Below are 20,287 nucleotides of genomic sequence, written 5' to 3'. Positions count from 1 at the left end.
CAAAGACAGACTGAGGTATTCCACATTGAAGGAACCTAAAAAGACATAACAACTAAATGCAATGACAAAGACATGTGATTCTGAACTGAATCTCTTTGCTCTGAAGGTGCTACTGGGACAACTACTAATACTTAAATGGAGGCTGAAGATTAGATGATAGTAACATATTAATGTACATTTTCTGATTTTAATGATTGTAGTGTGGTTGTATAAGAAAATGTCCCTCATTTGTCTGAAGTATATGTTACATATTCAGGGGTGATGGGCATCATGTTGTAAACTCATTCTTTTGTACTTTCTTGCATCATTTTTTATGAGACTGTTAAAAAATATATCATAAAGGCAAGGTGTACTAAGCACTCATGAAACTAATGACTGCAATCTTAAATATAGAAGAGAAAAATATAGAATATTCTTAACTCATTTTATAAATCTTAAAATCAAAGACAGTATGAGAATTAAAAATTAAATCTAACTTATAAACACAGAAATAAAGCTTCTAAAACAAAACATTAGCAAATGAATCTGGCCATACACAAGAAAAATAGTAATTCCAGGAATCCAAGTATAGTTTTACATTAGAAAATCCATTAATAATGTAAGCCACCACATTAAAATATTAAGAGCAAAAAAACATGACTAATTCAATAGATGCAGACAAAGCATTTAATAAAAATTAACAATTATTCATGGTAAAAATTCGTAGAAAACAAGAAATAAAAGTAAATTTCTTTAACTTAATAAAAATAGTATTAACCAAAACCCAATAGTAAATATATTTATTATAAAACTGTTAAAAGCATTCCCTTAAAATCAAGAACACAACAAGGAACTGCTTTTACCACCTCTACTCCATCTTGTACTGGAGGGCCTATCATTGTCAATAAGACAAGTAAAATAAGTTAAGAGGAAGATCAGAGTGAAAGAAACAAACTGGCATTATTCACAAATGACATAATCTACATGGAAAACCTAAAAATCTGTAATAAAATTATTAGAATTAAAATGAGAAATAAATAAGGTTGGATATAATATCAATATACAAAATTACTTTTCTATACAGCAGCAGAAAATAAAAAGTAACTTTTAAAAAGATGTTATTAAACAACAAAAAATTTTTACAGCTCAATACCAAAAAACACACACCACACAATCCAAATGAATTATGGGCAAAGGACCTGAATAGACACTTCTCCAAAGTGGACATACAGATGGCCAATAGACATACGAAAAGATGCTTAATGTCACTAATCATCAGAGAGATGCAAATTAAAACCACAATGAGCCCAGCTGGTGTGGGTCAGTGGTTGAGCATCCACCCACACACCAAGAGGTCACAGGTTCGATTCCAGGTCAGGGCACATGCCCAAATTCCAGGCTCAGTCCTCAGTGGAGGAGCGTGCCGGAGGCAGCCGATTGACGTTTCTCTCTCATTGGTATTTCTCTCTCTCTCTCTCCCTCTCCCTTCCTCTTTCTCTAAAATCAATAAAAGAAAATTTTTTAAATCTAAAACCACAATGAGATATCATCTTATACCTGCCAGAATGACTATCATCAATAAATCAACAAACAAGTGCTGGCAAGGATGTGGAGAAAAGGGAACCCTCATGCACTATTGATAGGAATGCATACTGGTGCAGCTACTGTGAAAAGCAGTATGGAGTTACCTCAAAAAATTAAAAATGAAACTGCCTTATGACCCAGTGATTCCACTTCTAGGAATTTACCTGAAGAAAACCGAAACCCTAATTTTGAGATAATATATGCACTCCTATGTTCACTGCAGTGACATTTACAATAGCCAAGATATGGAAGCAGCCCAAGTGTCCATCAGTAGGTGAGTAAGTAAAAAAGCTGTGGTACATTAGTACAATGGATACTTTTCCCATAAAAAAAAGACAGAAATCTTACCTTTTTCAACAGCATGGATGGACATAGAGAGCATTAGGCTAAGTGAAATAAGCCAGACAGAGGAAGACAAGTACCATGTGATTTCACTCATATGTGGAATCTAATGAACAAAATGAACTAACAAGCAAAATAAAGACCAATTCATAGAGAGCAGGCTGACAGCTGTCAGTGTGGGCTGGGTGGCTGCGTGAGGGAGTTGATAGATTGGGGGGAAAAAGAGAAAGAGAAAAAATTCATGGGCACAGACAACAGTGTGTTGATTGTGGGTGTGGGGTGGGAAGAGGTGGTGGAGAGTATAGCGGGTATAAATGGTGATGGATGGGGACTTGGCTTGGGGTGGTGAACATACAATACAATGTATAGATGATGTGTTGTAAAATTGTGCACCTGAAACCTGTATAATCTTATTAACCAGTGTCACCCCAATAAATTCAATTTAAAAAATGTTTTAACAATAACAATTGTGAGAACAAAAAGAACAAGGTAAAATTATTGAGTTTTCAAAAAAAAAATTATTGAGTTTTCAAGGCTTACTAGATTGAAAGCCGTAAAAACAGAATTGTCATACTGGTGCAGAAACAGCCAAAGAGACCAACAGAACAAATGAAAAAAGCTAGAAACCAGCCATCACATACATGGACATTTGAAATAAAAAAGAGTTATAATTATATTTGGTGGGTAAACAATGGAGTATGGAGGAGTGTTGAAATTACCAAGCCATGCATTAGATCCATACATTATACCATACACAAAAGTAATTAAAGGTAGTTTATCGATTTAAATGTTAAAAAGCAAATTTTCGCCCTAACTGGTTTGGCTCAGTGGATAGAGCGTCGGCCTGCGGACTGAAGGGTCCCAGGTTCGATTCTGGCCAAGGGTATGTACCTTGATTGCGGGCACATCCCCAGTAGGGGGTGTGCAGGAGGCGGCTGATCCATGTTTCTCTCTCATGGATGTTTCTGACTCTCTATTCCTCTCCCTTCCTCTCTGTAAAAAATCAATAAAATATATTTTTTAAAAAAAGCAAATTTTCAAATTTTAAAGGAAGATACGTCTTTTCAGCTCAAAGTAGGGAAGACACAAAAAGCACATATCATAAAGGAAAGATGATAACTTTGGTTACATTAAAATGTAAAACTTTTCACATTTGTAATACCTTAACTAATAAAAAAAAAATGTAAAACTTTTGTTCATCAAGTCATCAAAGAGAGTTCAAAGAAATCTCACTGCCTGGATAAAAATATTTGCAAAACATTTAACCAGCAAGGCATTTGTATCCAGAATATATGAAGAACCTCTAAAATCAATGAGGGAAAGACTAACAGCCCAACATTAAGTTAAAAGACATAAACAGGCGCTTCTTAGGGAAAAAAAATCCAAACAGCCAGCAAACATCAAAAAGATGTTTCAGGCCTGGCCAGCGTGGCTCAGTGGTTGAGTATCGACCTATGAACCAGGAGGCCACTGTTCAATTTCCGGTCAGGGCACATGCCGGGGTTGTGGGATCGATCCCCAGTGTGGGGTATGTAGGAGGCAGCCAATTGATGAGAGAGAATCTTTAAGGTTTCTATCTCTCTCTCTCTCTCCCTTCCTCTCTGAAATCAATAAAAATATATTTTTTAAAAAAAGATGCTTCATTTCAGTTGTAATTAGAAAAATGAAACAAGAAGATCCACCATTTTCATACTTACCTACTTTTAGTATTTTAATGATTTATAAAGATTTGGTATGTTTAAAGTAAGATAAGAATCATTATAGAACTTGTCTTATTTCCAATAGTACACTTGAAATCTTACCTAAGTTTTATTAAAAGTTATCTGTAAAACTAGCACTCTTTTTAAAGTGCAATTCAAAATAATCAGAACCTCTAGAAAAGTACATCTATTTTTCTGCCATAAATAGAGATTTATGCCCAAAGATGTGAAAACAGATTTAGAGTCAGAAATTGATAACACAGCCCAACATTCTAACTGTACTACTGAATATGCACATTTGAGTCTTAACTTGAACATTACACTAATTTTTTTTTAACTTTACTGTTATTGTTGACACTATTACAGATGTCCCCATCCATCCCGCCACCCCACTTTGCCCACCTCCACCCAGTCCCCACCCCCACTTCCCTCTGGCCATCACCTCACTATTGTGTCTCTGGGCTATGTATATATGTTCTTTGGCTAATCCCTTCACCTTCTTTCATCCAGTCCCCCTACCTCTCTCGCTTCTGACAGCTGTCTATCTGTTCCACGTATGTATGCCTCTGGTTCGTCAGTTTATTTCATTCATTAGATTCCACGTATAAGTGAGATCATATGGTATTTGTCTTTCTCTAAGTGGCTTAGTATAATATTCTCCAGGTCCATCCATATTGTTGCAAAAGGTAAAAGTTCTTTCCTTTTTTCACAGCTGCATAATATTCCATTGTGTAAATGTACCACAGCTTTTTCATCCACTCACCTACTGATGGGGACTTGAGCTGTTTCCAGATCTTGGCTATTGTAAATCACACTATAGTATTTTCAGTAATGCTAGATGACATAATCATTACCAAGTCTTTTTAAGGTAACAGCTATAAAACTTCTAAAATTATCTCACTTACTAGTAGTTCTTTTCTCTGGTCCTTCCTTTGTGTCCTATTTCCAATACAGCTTCCAGTACAACTGTATTTTTTTTTAAAATTCACACAAGTGATGAACTAAAGTACTATTTAAATTTTTTAACTTATTTTATTTACTTTTTAGACTTCTACACTCAGAAAAGGCTTTAAAAAATGAAATTAGCTTAAAGATTAAGCAAAATAACAGTACCTCACAATGCTGGCGAGAAGCTTGAATTTCACATTCATATTTGTTCTTTACAGATTCTAAGCAGAGCTCTCTATAGATTCCTGCAACCAAACACAATTATTCTGATTATGTTCACAACAAAGTTTCAATATCACTTTCCTACAGAAATAGTCCTAACTGAATTTTCCAAGATGAATTAAGAAGAAATTGACCAGTGATTCTAACTTATTCTTTTAAAATCTAAAACTAAAAGGCTCAGCTAAGGTATATATTAAAGAAGAGTAGAAAACTAAGAGTTTAAGAACTAGGAAGAACACAGCCAGTGTGGCTCAGTGATGAGCGTCGACTTATGAACCAGGAAGTCATGGTTCCATTCCCAGTCAGAGCTCATGCCTGGGTTGCGAGCTCAATCCCCAATAGGGGGCGCGCAGGAGGCAGCCGATCAATGATTCTCATCAGTGATGTTTCTATCTGACTCTCCTCTCCTTTCCTCTCTGAATCAATTTATATATATATATATATATATATATATATATATATATGTATATATATATATAATTTAAGAAGAGCTAGAAAAAAACTATACTGCAAATTTTAGTTCTTACCTCATTCTTAGAATCTAGAGAATACGCCTAAATGTTTGATAGAGAATGATCAAAATGAAAATAAAACTCTTCTCCTATGAAAAACAATCTCTGACGACTCATAATGGAAACAGAGTAAATAAGCTCTGGTTTCATTAATCATATATGCTCAAACAACTGGATACTCTAGCCAACAAAACCGTAACCTTAAGTACTATGTATTTTTAGAGTCCAAAGCTTCCAAGAGGATTAAATGTATAAACTGATATAACAAAATTTGTGATGTTTGAATGCTCTGACCAGGCTTTACCTACAGGATGGATGCTCAAGAGAGTTTAACTTAGAGGTACCAAGGCAACATGGCCACGCAAATATGCCATCGCAAAAATGGCAAAGAGCTCTAGATGTACATACTAAACTCCATGCCATAGTTGGCCCTAGAAATGTCTTTCTTGTATAGTAAAAGCAAGGGACAGATATTCAGAACTATGCCATTAGCAACACATTCATACACACTACTCTCCATACAATAAAAAACTAAAGAAAGGCCACAGACTAGAAAATTGAATAACTGACTCAAGAAATATTTCCTAAATATCCAGTAAATCTCATTTCTTTTAGAATGTCAAAGAAAATTACAGACATGCTTATTTTTAAGGGTGTGCTAAACCATTATGCAGACAGCAAGCAAGTTGAGTATCATCTACATATTTACATATTTAATTTTAAGCACTCAATAATAAAATTTGGATTAAGATAGGTTTAGTAAATAACAAAAAGAAACTATTATCAATAATGCATTTGGTATCACAAGTACATGAGGATCAATTAGTGTCTGAAAAAAGAAAACAATCAGCATCTTCATTCATTAAAATTCAGTTTTTAGTTTGACTATGACAAACCAAGTGACCTTTAAATGGATATATCCTTGTGATGAGTGCTAGGACACAATTCTGAGGTAGGATCCCACTTACAAACAGAAGAGTGAAATTTTAATCATACAAATACTATAGTACATTTTCATTTATTCATAGCCACAAAAGAGTTAACAATCAAAATTACCATTAAATTATCTGGTTGATGGCTGATTCCCTGTTCTCTATATCTTGATCAAACACTTTTTAATGTTTTTATAAATAAAAAAAACACCTTGTCACTCTTACGATGAAAACTACTAGGAGTATTAAAATTGGACTTTAATTGAAAATGAAACTGTGATAGTAACAGTATCTCTTAATGAAACTACTAATTGTTTCACTTGCGGAAATATCTTAACAACACTGTAACATTGTAAGCAACCTGAGGGCCTTCTTTTTGTTTTGTTTTTTTGATATCCCACAGCAACAGAGAAAAGCAAGAGGCATTTAATAAATAACTGTGGGCTTATTGACAGTGATTGACAGTGAAACACTGTGGTCCACAGTGTAAATATATTTGTGATTCCATTAACAACAAATGCTCACTTGACAAACACCTTTTAAATCTGAAGAGTTCATATTCTACTATATGAAAAAGATGTTTCACTTTCCTACCTGCTACCTTTGTACGAATTTGCATATTTTCTTGTAAAGTTGCCAGTGGTTCCAAATATTCTGGTGCTTTTCCAGCTATGACTTCTTGTAGTTTTGCATCCACCTGACTTAATCGTTCTTTATAAAGTCTTAACAAAGCAAAAATTAAGATATTAATTTAAAGAGCCCAACAAAGGCTAACAATTTACCATTTCTATATATTACCTCTTCCTAATATTCATATTCTAATAACCTACCAACTGTATTTTTGCCTTGATCTCAAGTTAAAAACTCAATTACACTATTTGACTTTATGTACTTAGTCATAAAATAATTTTTTTCTATCTTTTTATAGATATATTACTCTTTAATGGTTAATTCACAATACAAAAAAACATAACTGAAATAACTACTTTTTGGCACTCTAGATTTTTGGATTTATTTAATTGCATAACAATAAGTTGAGTCTAACAGAAAGGTCATTTAAGCACTCAGTTTAAAAGAAACAAAGAAATCATTCTAACAACTTGAGACCTTACTAGTTGTCAAAAGAAACAGTTCCCTGGCTTCTCTCCACCTTTCCTGAAAAAGAGTCAGGAGTAAAATATTTAGCCTGCTTGATTTTAAAAAAGAACAAAGAGGAAGGAGAGTGATGAAGGTAAAGCCAATAGTACTATAGGAAATAGAAAAACTATAGAACTTGTGATCAGGCACACCCAGTTCATCCGGACTGCAACTCAAGATGCTTAATAAAGTGAGTTGTCCCATGGATAGGGAATGAAAAGGGGACAGGGGATTCCGATTGTCGAATTCGAGTCCACATACAAATATTCTAATTTGCCAGCTATCATACCAATACCTTTAGCTTATCAACGATGAGTATGTGAGATAACTCAATGTTTATTTTTGGAAATAAATTCTGCATGATAGAAATCTTTTAACAGGAATATGTGTACACTGTCATTCTCTATGAAAGGCACTTGTAATCCTAATTTTGTGGCACTTTCAAGATACCCCTAAAAATTCCAAAGCAGACTAAAAATTTTAAATCATTTGTGAATTATCTTTTTTGCCAGTTATTACTTTTATCATAGGTGAAGAATATGCCATAATATGTCACCAGGATGGCATGTAGTAACTTCCAAAAGAAACCACTGATTAAGCTTGTAGGTATAACTAGCATTGGCTTTTGAAAACATGGCACCTGGCTTTCATATAAAATTCTGCTTTTCCTCTTGAAAATATAAAGCAATACAATTAAGACAGTTAATATTGTCTATAATTGATCATTATAATTTTTTTAAATTTGTTATTGATTAAGGTATTACAAATGTGTCTTTATTCCCCCCATTGTCCCCTCATTCCCCCTAGTCTTGCCCTCACCCTCATCCCCTGTTGTCTGCGTCCATCGTTTATGCTTATATGCATGCATACAAGTCCTTTGGTTGATGATCATTATAATTAGCATAGAGATTTATATAATGAATCTGAAGAGAGAAAGCAAGTTTATGTGTTAATGAAATAAGTATTGTTTAGAATAAACAAAAAGGGAAAAAATAATCTGAGTTAACTGCCAAAATAATACATTATCATGTCTGGGTTAAATTTTTCTAAACTCAAAATACAATGATAAATAAATGTATAATGTCAGAAAAGTACAACATGATAATACTTTTTGAAATTATAAATACAGCAGATCTTCAAATAACAATTTCGTTCAATGTCATTTTGTTATAACACTAATGAGGTACTATAGAAACGTAACTCTTGTTTATATTAATTAGCCTATGTTTAAATTGGTTTTGTTATATGTTATTTTGCTTAAGGTCAAAGAACCTATTGATGATGTTAAGTGAGGATTTACTGTACAACTTTAGGCAAAATGATAAAAATGTGACACAAAGGATGACTCCACCTAAAAACACCAAACTTACACAAAACATTTATAAGGTATCCTGAATAGATGTACAGCATCCTGAATGAAGAGGTATGTGAATTAGCAATATTCAATTAACTACCCTTTTAAAAAATAGATTCCTCAAAATCAGTACAATTTCTACAGTCTTAAAATTCAAGTATAAACTCATCGAAGTCAAGGATCATGAGTCCCTCAGCAGCAACAATACCAGTCACAGAGTAGATGTTTAATTCATGTTTGTTGGACAATGAATATTGAAATGAATGGAAATTTGGGTGGTGTAAGTTCTTCTACCTTTTTAAGGAGGTGGAAGAACTTACCTTCCACCACTACACAAACTGCAAATGGTGAACTTTCCGCCTTATGAAAGGAGTGCTATTGTGCCCGGTAGTACTAGAACTGGAGAAGCAGGATAATTATATTACTATTATTACTATCATTACTATTATATTATTATTATCATATTAGTTTATTTCCCACCATTCTAAAGAGGATTTGAGACAGCTTACAGAGATACACAGGATAAAAATAACAAACAAGGCAAATGGGACAAGACAAAAGAGGAAGTATAAACCAGACACAAGGATTAATTTTTTTCCTATAACATATTCTAGATACCAAGTCTTTGAGAAAGAATCCTATTAAATGGTGATAATGGGTCTACTTTTAAAACTTTCAGAGTTGAATGAAGCTGGTAGGGGTAACTGGCTGTTGGATATAGTGAGACATGAGAAAGCAAAGATCAAGGCAAGTGCCAGCCCCAAGATGAACAAGATTAGGTTTAATGACTTACTAGCTGCAAAGTTTTCCTATCTATATGTATAAAAGGCTAATATGCTAAGTGTCCATCTGGGTAATGGTGTCCTTCTTCTCCCTAGCAACTAGCCTCCTTGCAGTTTCTTCAGCCCAGGAATACACTTGCTTTATAGACAGGTGGAAAGATTTACACTTTAACCAAATGTCTGTAAAGTGTTTCCCTGTGCCTCATCTCATTTGATCCTCACAGAAGTCCTGAAGTAGGTAGATTGGAGACTTGATAGAATCCTATTTTCTTTTCATTAGCTGGAAAATGGAGATTTAGAAAGCTTAGAAACTTGACTGAAAAGAAAAAAGAAATGGTGGACCTTGAAAATGACTTCAGGTTTTCTCCCTGCGCAGAATATAGTCAAACACTGCTGCAGTTCAATATTTTACCCTTTGTTCTCCCTGCGTGATCTACAATAATAATCTGCTTTGTGTTGATACTTACTGCTGTGTTGCTGACAATTACCTGAAAAGGAAGTTGGGGTGCTTCACTGGGCTGGAAAAAGTTTAGCTAAATCAGAGAGCAAGTCTAATTAAGCAAGTTTATTCTATCTATAATAATAAAAGGGTAATATGCTAATTAGACCGGACATCATTCTGGACGTCCTACCTGACAAAGCTGGGGCTGGAGGGAAGCCAGCTGGGTCCTGGGTGCCGGAGGGAAGCTAGTGCCAGCAGCTGGGGAAAGGAAGGCCTACTCTTGCATGAATTTTTATGCATCGGGCCTCTAATCCTACCTAATAAAGAGGTAATATGCAAATTGACCATCACTCCACACACAAGATGGCCGGCAGGGGAGGGCAGTTGGGAGGAACCAGGCCTGCAGGGGAGGGCAGTTGGGGGGGACCAGCCCTGCAGGGGAGGGGAGTTCAGGGTGACCAGGTCGGCAGGGGAGGGCAGTTAGGGGATGATCAGGCTGGCAGGCAGAAGTGGTTAGGAGCAATTAGGCAGGCAGGCAGGCAAGCGATTGAGTGCCAGCAGTCCTGGATTGTGAGAGGGATCCCTGTGGGATCAGGCCTAAACCGGCAGTTGGACATCCCCCTAGGTGTCCCAGATTAAAGAGGGTGCAGGCTGGACTGAGGGACAAACCCCCCCCCCCCAGTGCATGAATTTCGTGCACCGGGCCTCTAGTATATCCTATATAATAAAAGGCTAATATGCAAATAGACCAAACAGCAGGACAATTGAACAACAGTCGCTATGACGTTCGCTAACCACCAAGGGGAGCGCATGGAACATGGCGGGCATTGGCCATGGCAGGTTGGTGGAACAGGTGAGCGGGGGCACCAGACCAAGGCGGGGCACCAGTCACTGTCATCAGGGTGAGCCTGTGGTGGTTACTGAAAATTCTTTGCTCCAGTGTGCCGCGGTCCCACCCAGCGCTCACACCCGCTGCCAGCGCCCAGCACCTGCCCCGATTGCCCAAGGGCTTTTCCACCTTCCCTTGCTCCTGAGGGGTGATCGGGGCAGCAGCCACCGCTCGCACCTGCTGATGGCACATGCTGCTGGTGCCAGCCCCAATCGCTCCATGCCATCAGCGGGTGTGAGTGGGGCTGATGCCATCAGTGTATGGGAGCAGCGGCAGCAGGAGCAGGGCTGCTGGCAGACAGGGGACCAGGGGCCATGGCGGGAGGGGCTGGGCGGGGGCGCAGAGGATGGGCCAAGACCCGCCCCTGTACCCACCATGGCCTCGTGGCCCACAGTTCCTTTCAAGGTGCAAGAATTCATGCACTGGGCACCTAGTATATATATAAAAGCCTAAGTTGACTCGCACATGCACGATACATATAAAGCTCTCACTGGCACCAATCTCACGTGTGTGTTTCAACTTGTCATTGTCAATCGTGAATTTGGTTGACACATCTATTATAGAGAAAGGGCGAATAGCGATATTAAAATACTTCTTCTAATTAATTTCCTTTCAATGTGCACACATTTGTGCACCGGGCCACTAGTGTAATATATTATACTAGAGCTTTACAATAATTTTCATTTATTGGATAACTATAAAATAAACTTTAAAAACCTAACAGGTATATCTTAATTAATTGTATGAGAATTATTCATTCATTGATTACTTGTGCTAAAATAGAAAAATACAAATTTGTTTCCTTTTTACCAGAATGATCATGGATGAACTCTTCATGTTTCCCAAATAATGGATTCTTTGGCGATCTAAACTCATTTTAATTTAATATCAATAATGTAAATATTTAGAATAAGAAAATGATACCATGTTTTTTAAAGCCAAAATTTTAAACTTTGGATGATTTTGAATTGCTTATAATAATGCATTACACTAGCATGGAATATTATCTACATATTCATCTCTACTACCAATTAAAGTTAAGACCAGAAATTGCATAAATAGCCGGATTCCTATGGTAAACAAATCTGTCCCATTTTGGCCTGTCAATTCCAGATATTAAATGAGTTTTCATCTCTTCTTTGGGCTTCTCTAGGGAAATGGTTGGGGGAAAAAGAATAAGCAGCAAAATTACAAAGAATTCATATACCAAAGTGTCTTCACACACGGAAGGTATCTATATTCTCAGAAATTTCTCTCTTTCATTTATAATTCCTAATACACAGCTATGCCCGCCCCATGACATTGCCAGCAACATCTAAAGTGAAAGCTCACCTTTAAGAGTTTTTTAAAAATCTGTATCATCATCTATTTTGTTCTTTCAAACCAGTGTAGCCTATTCTCGTGTTACCAATGTTACATAAGAGTTTGGTATTATAAAGGGGAGTGGGGTGTATCTAATAAGCACCTACTACACACCAAGCAAATGGCTAAGAATTGTATACATTGCTCATTCAATAATAAAGAAGCTACTAGTATACTGTTCTAATCGGTTGAGAAAGCCTAGATGTGAAGCCTGTGCTCTTTCTACTCCACTACATTTCCTCCAAAGTAATGTGTCTTAGTGAAAGGAATATGATATCACTAGGAGGCAGAAAGCCTGGCTTAATTTATCACTCTCTGATGAACTATGGGCAAATCACTTAACCTCTCTGACCATTAATTTTCTCACAAGCAAAATGGAGATAAGACTATCTTCCAACCTTACAACAGAGTTACTGCCAGAAGCAAACTAAATATGCATGTAAAATCATGTATGTACTATCCAACGTTAAGATATAAACAAAAATCACTCTGCCATCTTTGGGAAATACTCTCTCTTATACTCAAATTTTTAAAATGCTACCTTTACCCAATTATTTAACAAAGGAATGAATAAAGCAGATTAGACCCAACATCCACATAGAAATCTTATTACTCCGCCCAAAAAACCTGCCTCAAAACCTTCGGTTTAGTTAATAAAGTCTTAAGCAAACAATAACAGAAGCCTCTTTCAGATCAGTCAGTCCCACAACACACAAAGAAAAAAACAGTTCAGAGTGAATAAAATTTCTCCTGTGCTACTATACATGTGGCATGGTTGAGATTCGGTGACAATGACCTTCTAAAGCCACTACTTACTGATCCTTGAGATCTGTAAACTGTTTTTCAAGATTGGACATTTCATCTAAACATTCCATTCTTCTTCTTTCACAATCTTCATCATCCATTTCTGTTAATAACAAAAATAAAATTAGGCACATTCCGCTCTCCCCGCTGGAGCAAGCCCACACCTTTCCCTTCCCCATCACGTCCCCCCACAGGCATGAAACTTCTAAACTCTAAGCGTCCCCATGACGCTTGCAACCAGGGGAGCGAGCAATAGGCAGCAGCAGCTCCTAACCTCCTGAACCTGCCTCTAAGGCCTCCTTTTCTGACTTCTCATTGAGCCTAAGAAGCCCCGCCCAGACTCTCTCCTGTTGCCTCTTCTATTCTAAGCCCTTCCTTGTTTTACTGTCCCTAGTTTTAACAAATGTACTCTCAAAAATCAATTCATTAATGTAATTTAATAATATTAGTTTTGCCCTAACCGGTTTGGCTCAGTGGATAGAGCGTCGGCCTGCGGACTGAAGGGTCCCAGGTTCAATTCCGGTCAAGGGCACATACCTTGGTTCCGGGCATATCCCCAGTAGAGGGTGTGCAGGAGGCAGCTGATCGATGTTTCTCTCTCATCGATGTTTCTAACTCTCTATCCCTCTCCCTTCCTTTCTGTAAAAAACCAATAAAATATTTAAAAAAAATATATTAGTTTTATGCTCCAAATATATCTAAATGTTAATTCAAATGGTTAAAAAAGAAAAAAAAACTTTAATATGAAGTTAGATATGCAAGGCCTCTATTAAGCCCTAAGAGAAAAACAAAAACAACATTTGTCCAAAATAATTTCCACTATAGGTTTTAACCTACAATACAGATGGGAGTTAAAACTATAGCAGTCTCTAGGCCTTTTCTTATTCATTTTTAAATAATTTTAAAGAGCTGACATTAAGCTATGACTATAAAGTAAATAACCTACTTTTGGTTTGTTTTCCACCAACCCATCAAAATGATTACATCCTTTAAAGGTTAATATTGCTCAAAAACACTTTTGGAATTCTTCTAGAACTGCTCATATGGCTGATTTGCCAATCATATGAAAAAGAAAACTAATCTCATTTTGTTAACCACAGGATATCTTTATCTCCTTTTTAATTTTTCTTATTGAAAAATAAAAGAGAGAGAGAGAAGAAGGGAAAGACAGAGCAACATCGATTTGTTGCTCCACTTATTGTGTATTCATTGGTTGATTCTTGTATGTACCCTGACCAGGGATCAAACCAGAAACCTTGGCATATCGGGACGACACTCTAACCAACTGAGCTACCCCATCAGGGTTCATCTGCTATTCTTATACTCCCATTGTTCCCTCTCCCCAAATTACAGTCAGTCGGTGAGAAAGAGGGAAATGAGGAGAAAAACAAGCAAACATTTTAAGAAAGACACTTAATTACCAGGTCTGTCCTATATTCCATATTTTCTATTTTTACATCATATATAATCAACACATCAAAATAACTGAAGTGTAAAATTAATCTACATCATTTCTTTAACCTTCAATGTTGTATCAGTTTCAGGTATACAGCATAGTGTAGAGCATATACTTTACAAAGTGTTCCCCTAATATTTCCAATACCCACCTGGCACCATACATAGTTAATTCAATATTATTGAATATGTTCCCTATGCCTTACTTTACATCCCCATGATTATTCTGTAACTACCAATTTGTACTTCTTACTCCCTTCACCTTTTTTACCCAATTCCCCACACTCCCTCTGGTAACCATCAGTCTGTATAAAATGATCTGCATATTGATATTCATCAAATGAAAGTCAAACTATGAGCAAGAGCTAAATTATGTACTGTTATTTTCACATAGCAAGGAAGTAAATGATTCTTTTTTTTAAAAACTTTCCTAAACCATTTAAATTATGTCTGGCTTCTAATAGCTTACTACTCAGATCTTCAAACCTTGGTCCCTCAGGATGACTCAGTTCCCAATATCTCTGCATAGCAGTTTTTCCTGTAGCCTTAGGACCTGCTCAGTATCAAGGTTTAAGAAGAATAAAACTGTGGAAGTTGAACATGTAAGCCAATAGTAGAAAAGATATGCTTTTACAAGTAGTAAAACTGCAAAATTTATTTTTACAATTTCTTTGCACTTAAAAAAGTTTGACTTATGCCCAGTCGGATGTGGCTCAGTGGTTGAGCATTGACCCAGAAACCAAGAGGTCACTTCAATTCGCAGTAGAGGCATATGACTGGGTTGTGGGCTTGATCTCCATTGGGTGGCGTGCAGGAGGCCGCTGATCAATGATTCTTTCATCATTGATGTTTCTATCTTTCTCTCCCTCTCCCTTCCTCTCTGAAATCAATAAAAAAAATATTTTTTCTTTAAAGTTTGACTTATAGCTCAAATTATTATTACATTCCTCACAAATAATAAAGGTTTTCATGATTTTCTGGGATAGAATAAAAAAATAGTAAAAAGTCAGAAGAGTTAACATAAAAATTAGAGAGGGAGAATTTCAAACACTAGATGTCACTTTGTGAGATCCTAACTCCCATTCAAAAAAAAAAAGAACACTTGAAAATAAAATGTTTTACAGAACTAGGAAATGTATTCACAGCCTAGATGTTCTTTGTCTGTGTTCCTCACTTTTGTAATCTCTCCTACTTTCACAGCTTGCCAGATGACATCTAAAGCATGCCTCCCATCCCAGGCAGGTTCCAAAGCCACATTCCCACCTGTCAGTTGGGCACTCTAACTTAAATACACCACCATCACCTTTACTCTTCTGTTCATCCTACAACCAGTTTCTTTGCACTCATCAATCCTGTTTTGTGCTTTTAAAAATATCTTTGAGAGACTTGAGAAGTTGCTTAGCGAGGTAGAGAAAGGGGAAAAAAGGATCCCCTTATTGGAGGTGCACAAGCTGAGTGGAGTCCTAGGTCTAAGGTTGGGAACAAGGTTAGATGAGGAGCAAGTGATTAGAGGAGACCAGGAGGTGGTGAGTATGAATTCTAGAGCCGAAAATTTTTTTTTAAAAAAAAATATAACTTCCATTGGACTAATAGGAACAGAGTTCCACATTGAAACTAACCTTTAAGGAAATTTATCACTTGGTGATGTATAGTTTAAAAGAATATTCACAATTTTTGGAAAAGGCTATTATATACTCCTTTATCTTTCCAACTACTTGTGTGAGACTGAATTTTCTTCATATACTTCAACCTAAAAAACATGTTGAATGAAGAAGCAGATAGAATATAGCTGACTTCTATTAAGCCAGACATGAAAGAGATTTGAAAAATGCAGAGCATGCCATTCTTCTCACTAAATTATTTTGGAAATGTAGTTGTTTTTCATAAATAATGTATTTAACATGTAAAAAAATAAAATAAAATAAAAAAATAAAAATTATCTTTGACATCTATACCTTCCTTTTCCTTTCCTAGCTCAAATCCTTCTCCCAATCGAACTGGTTTTCTCATTCTTTTGAATAAACCTTAAGCTCTGGCCTTTATACTTTTTCTTAAATTCCTCCTCCTACAGAAACACCTGACCATTACCACCCCAATCCAAATTCTACCCATTCTTCATGATAAAGAAGGCGGTCCCAGCTTCTTCAACTAACCTTTGCTGCTCATCCTATTTTGAAAAGACTGCCTCCACCTCTGAATTCCAACAGCATTGTTTATAAGCATTCATTTGGCAATTTAATCAAGTGGTGACTTATGGCTGCTCTTTAATAGAGAACAGGTCATAACTATTTATTTACAGCTCACACTAAGTGCTCCACAATTAAGTCACTCATGAATGCTTATTTTGGATGGCTGTTTTACTTATTGAAATTACATACTTCCATAGGGATTTGCTTTGAAAGGGAAACCTAGAGAATGTCAGTGTTGTAACACAATGCCATCAACTTGTCATCAACCCTTGCTTTACATGGCCAAAATCAGGCTAAGAAAAAAAAAATCTCATCCCCATGATATGGATAGAAGGGAAAAAATTCAGGTATCACAAATTCCATTTATGTCTTTAATTCGTAAAAGTTTGCAAAATTGATTTGTAGTGTTAATCTGCTCTCCCCCCTCCCATCCCCCCGCTCCCCCACACACAACCCCCAAAACAAAAACACTCAACACAGCCCAAAGTTAGAAAAGGTTGCAGGGAAGAAAAGATCTGGAGAATTTCAAAGTTGCCACAAATCAGCCAATTTATTCGCATGGTTCCCAATCACCCCTTGATGTTGGGCTCTTCTCGGTCTTGAAAACTTCAGAGATGCTGTAAACAGGACAACTCCCAAGTCTCTCTCTCACACACATACACGACCCCCCTCCCTGCAAGAGCACTGATTGATGTCAAGCGAGGAATGACAGGTTGACGTGAACTCTGAGGTTACATTCTATTCTAAACCATCCAAGAGCCGGTACAAATCTAAGCTGAGCCCCGACAACCCACCCATGTTGAGAAGGCTTGCAGGGATGAAAAATAAGGAAAGAGGTCTGTGGTTCGGGGAGAGGAGCTATTTCCACAGCCTCCCAGACAAGCTGCGGGACATTCCCGGCCTCGGCGAGTGGTTAGCCTGGGGGCACTGCTCGGGGTCCTAGGGCCAAGAGCAGACGGCGCCGCGTCCGGCTGGGCAAGCTCAGGCCCGCGTCCTGCCCCGCCCCGCCCCGCCAACCGGGACCCGCCTGGAGCCAGACAGCGCCCCGAGACCGCCCGGGTGCAGCGGAGGGCCGGGAGCCAGTCTCCGCCCCTTCCCTCTCTCCCCGCCCCGCTCTCCCAGCAGGACGCAGCTGCCCGGCGTGCGGGGAGCGGCCTGTCGCGAGCCCGGCGCGGGGACTCGGTCCCAGCCCCGCCGGCTTGCACACCTGAGCTATCCCCATCCTCGGAGACCGACGAGCTCTCCGTGTCCTCGTCCTCGGAGCTGCTCCCCTCGTTTTCGGCATAGTCCACCTCCATCTCATCATGATGGTTGGTCTCCTTCTTATCCCCGCGGGAATGGACTGGCATTTTCCAGCCGCGCCGTCGCTTTCCACTCCCGGCGCCCAGCCCGGCCACTGCTTCTTCAACGTAGGGCGCGCCGAACGCCCCGATCCACCCAGCGGCCGAGCTAGTTCTGAACCTCTGGGCTCCGCCCCGCCTCCAGCCAGAGCCGCACAACCTAACCCAGAGGCTCAGCGCTGGGAGCTCTGCCATTGGTGGAGGCAGCCCTCAGAGCCGGGGGGCGGGGCTTGCCCTGCTCAGGTACGGTTGGTTGTCCGTAATTACAGCGCGGCCCTGCAGCTTCTGTTGGGAGTTGTAGTCCTTACAGCTCAGACCTGCAGGGGCTGCTGCCTGCCAAGCTTCAATAGCCCTGAGCACTTCTTCCCTCTGGACTTCAAGTCCCACAAGGCACGAAAGCTGACAGTCTCGATCGCAGTTTATAAACTAAACAGAAACAGATTGTGCGAATTTAGTCTGTATTTATTATTTTCCCGCCAAGTGATTGTCTGAGCTCCCTAGCTATCTAAGATGTTACTGTCAGCTGTGAAAAGGTATTTTCCGAGTGTTTTTCCTCCTCTTTGAGCCGGAGGGAATTGGAAAAACGTCGCTACTACCTAAGCAGCTTTATTACCACTAATAAACTATTAAGTGTTGAATTAGTAACTGCAGACGATAACTTAGACTTTCTATGTTGCACAAAAATCTTTACATTGTTCTTGAAGCTTTTGCAATCAATAACATACAAGGAAGTTTTATCTGGGCAATTCATCTAGTATTTTTTACATTTACACCGATACAGCCCAAAGATGCCACTAGTCTTAAAACTAAAGATTTAACTTTAGTTTTCAATAAAAAATACTTAATTGACTTAGTGAAATGTTGTTTCCTCAATGAGAAAGATGATACACCAGGAGGAGTCAATAAAGATCACAATCATAATAACTAAAATTAGTTGACACGTTTACTCTGTATTAGGTATCCATGGTTTACATTGAATTTAATTCTGAGGTAGGTGCTATTATTATCCCTATTTTACAAATGAGGAAACTTCATTAGCAGACAAATCTAAATTGTATTTTATAAAGAGAGGGCTTTTTCTTAAAGTGCCAATTTGCTATTGAAAGACATTTCATAGAATATTGTGGATTTTACAGTATTTCCTTCTCAAACATGAGGTCCAAAGACATTTTATGGAGGATGGTAAGGGTATCCAGCGATAATTGCATTAAAGTTAGATTTAGATTTAGTGACAGAAAACATTTCAAGAGCTATCCATCTCCTACAGGGTAAAATGCAAACTAAGAGGCTTTTATTATCTAGTGTCAGTCTACTTCTCTTCTTACTATGTCCTTCATAACTGAACCCCTCAGTTGCTAAACACACAAACTTTCCCATTTCAGTGTCTTTGCACATCTTATTCTCTCTGTAACCCTCTTCTATTCCTTTTCTTTTTCAAAGCCACTTTCTTTTTTTAAATATATTTTTATTGATTCCAGAGAGGAAGGGAGAGGGAGAGAGAGATGGAAACATCAATGATGAGAAAGATCGGCTGCCTCCTGCACACCCCCTACTGGGGATCAAGCCCGCAACCCAGGCATGTGCCCTTGACCGAAACTGAACCCAAAACCTTTCAGTCCTCAGGCCAACGCTCTATCCACTGAGCCAAACCAGCTGGGGCCAAAGCCACTTTCTTGACAACATACATCAACAGCAGCACCTCCACCCTACAGCACACACTCGTGTTCTTTCAGGCTACTTCTGTACTTTGCAACTTTGTAATTGTTTTTGTCACACTGTACTGTGTAATGGTTAGCAGATACAATTTCAAAGGAATCAGTAGTCAGGCAGGTGACCTTAAAAGATGGAAACGGGAGCCTGGCCAGGTGGTTCTGTTGGTTGGAACCTAGTCCTGGGCTCCAAAAAGCGCCCTGTCCTCTCTCTCTAAAAACCAATAAAAACGTATCCTTGGGTGAGGATTATAAGACATAAATATTTTTTAAAAGAAGTACATCCTTAAAAATATGGAACCTGGAAGAGTGTGAGCACATGCACATACATTATATGAGTAGCGCGGACTCAAGGGAGCAATTGCTTGTAGCTCCAGCCTGTTGTTACTACCTCAGAATTCTGGCTTAGATGTCACACCTTCCATTTTCAAGAGAAACTGGAAATTTAGATATGATGTGAAATATCCAAATTTGTAAACATTATCTCAATTGTGGATTTTGTTTTCGTTTGGTTTCATAAACTCCAGACCAAAGAATAACAGCTGTGGGTAAAATCCCAACCTCTGTTAATGGCTGTTCTATCAGCAGCTAGCAGAGTGTGTGCA

The 20,287-nt window shown here is 38.1% G+C and overlaps 1 protein-coding gene across 1 annotated transcript in view; it reads right to left on the bottom strand.

Moving 5' to 3' along the window:
• The window catches only part of BRMS1L (BRMS1 like transcriptional repressor), a 42,670-nt gene extending 24,536 nt beyond the window's left edge, over positions 1-18,134 (bottom strand). The window contains exons 1-4 of the mRNA XM_081105099.1: positions 17,841-18,134; positions 13,002-13,092; positions 6,814-6,941; positions 4,719-4,798 (exon numbers count right to left, since the gene is read on the bottom strand). Coding sequence (XP_080961225.1) covers positions 4,719-4,798; positions 6,814-6,941; positions 13,002-13,092; positions 17,841-17,982 — 441 coding nt within the window. The 5' untranslated portion in view covers positions 17,983-18,134. The remainder of the gene's footprint in view (positions 1-4,718; positions 4,799-6,813; positions 6,942-13,001; positions 13,093-17,840) is intronic.
• Positions 18,135-20,287: the final 2,153 nt, after the last annotated feature.

Source organism: Myotis nattereri (genome assembly GCF_964212035.1).
Source record: "Myotis nattereri genome assembly, chromosome: 1".
In the NCBI taxonomy this organism is placed as follows: Eukaryota; Metazoa; Chordata; class Mammalia; order Chiroptera; family Vespertilionidae; genus Myotis; species Myotis nattereri.
Note: the sequence above shows the minus strand (reverse complement) of the source record. Positions and strands in the feature narration are given on the sequence as shown.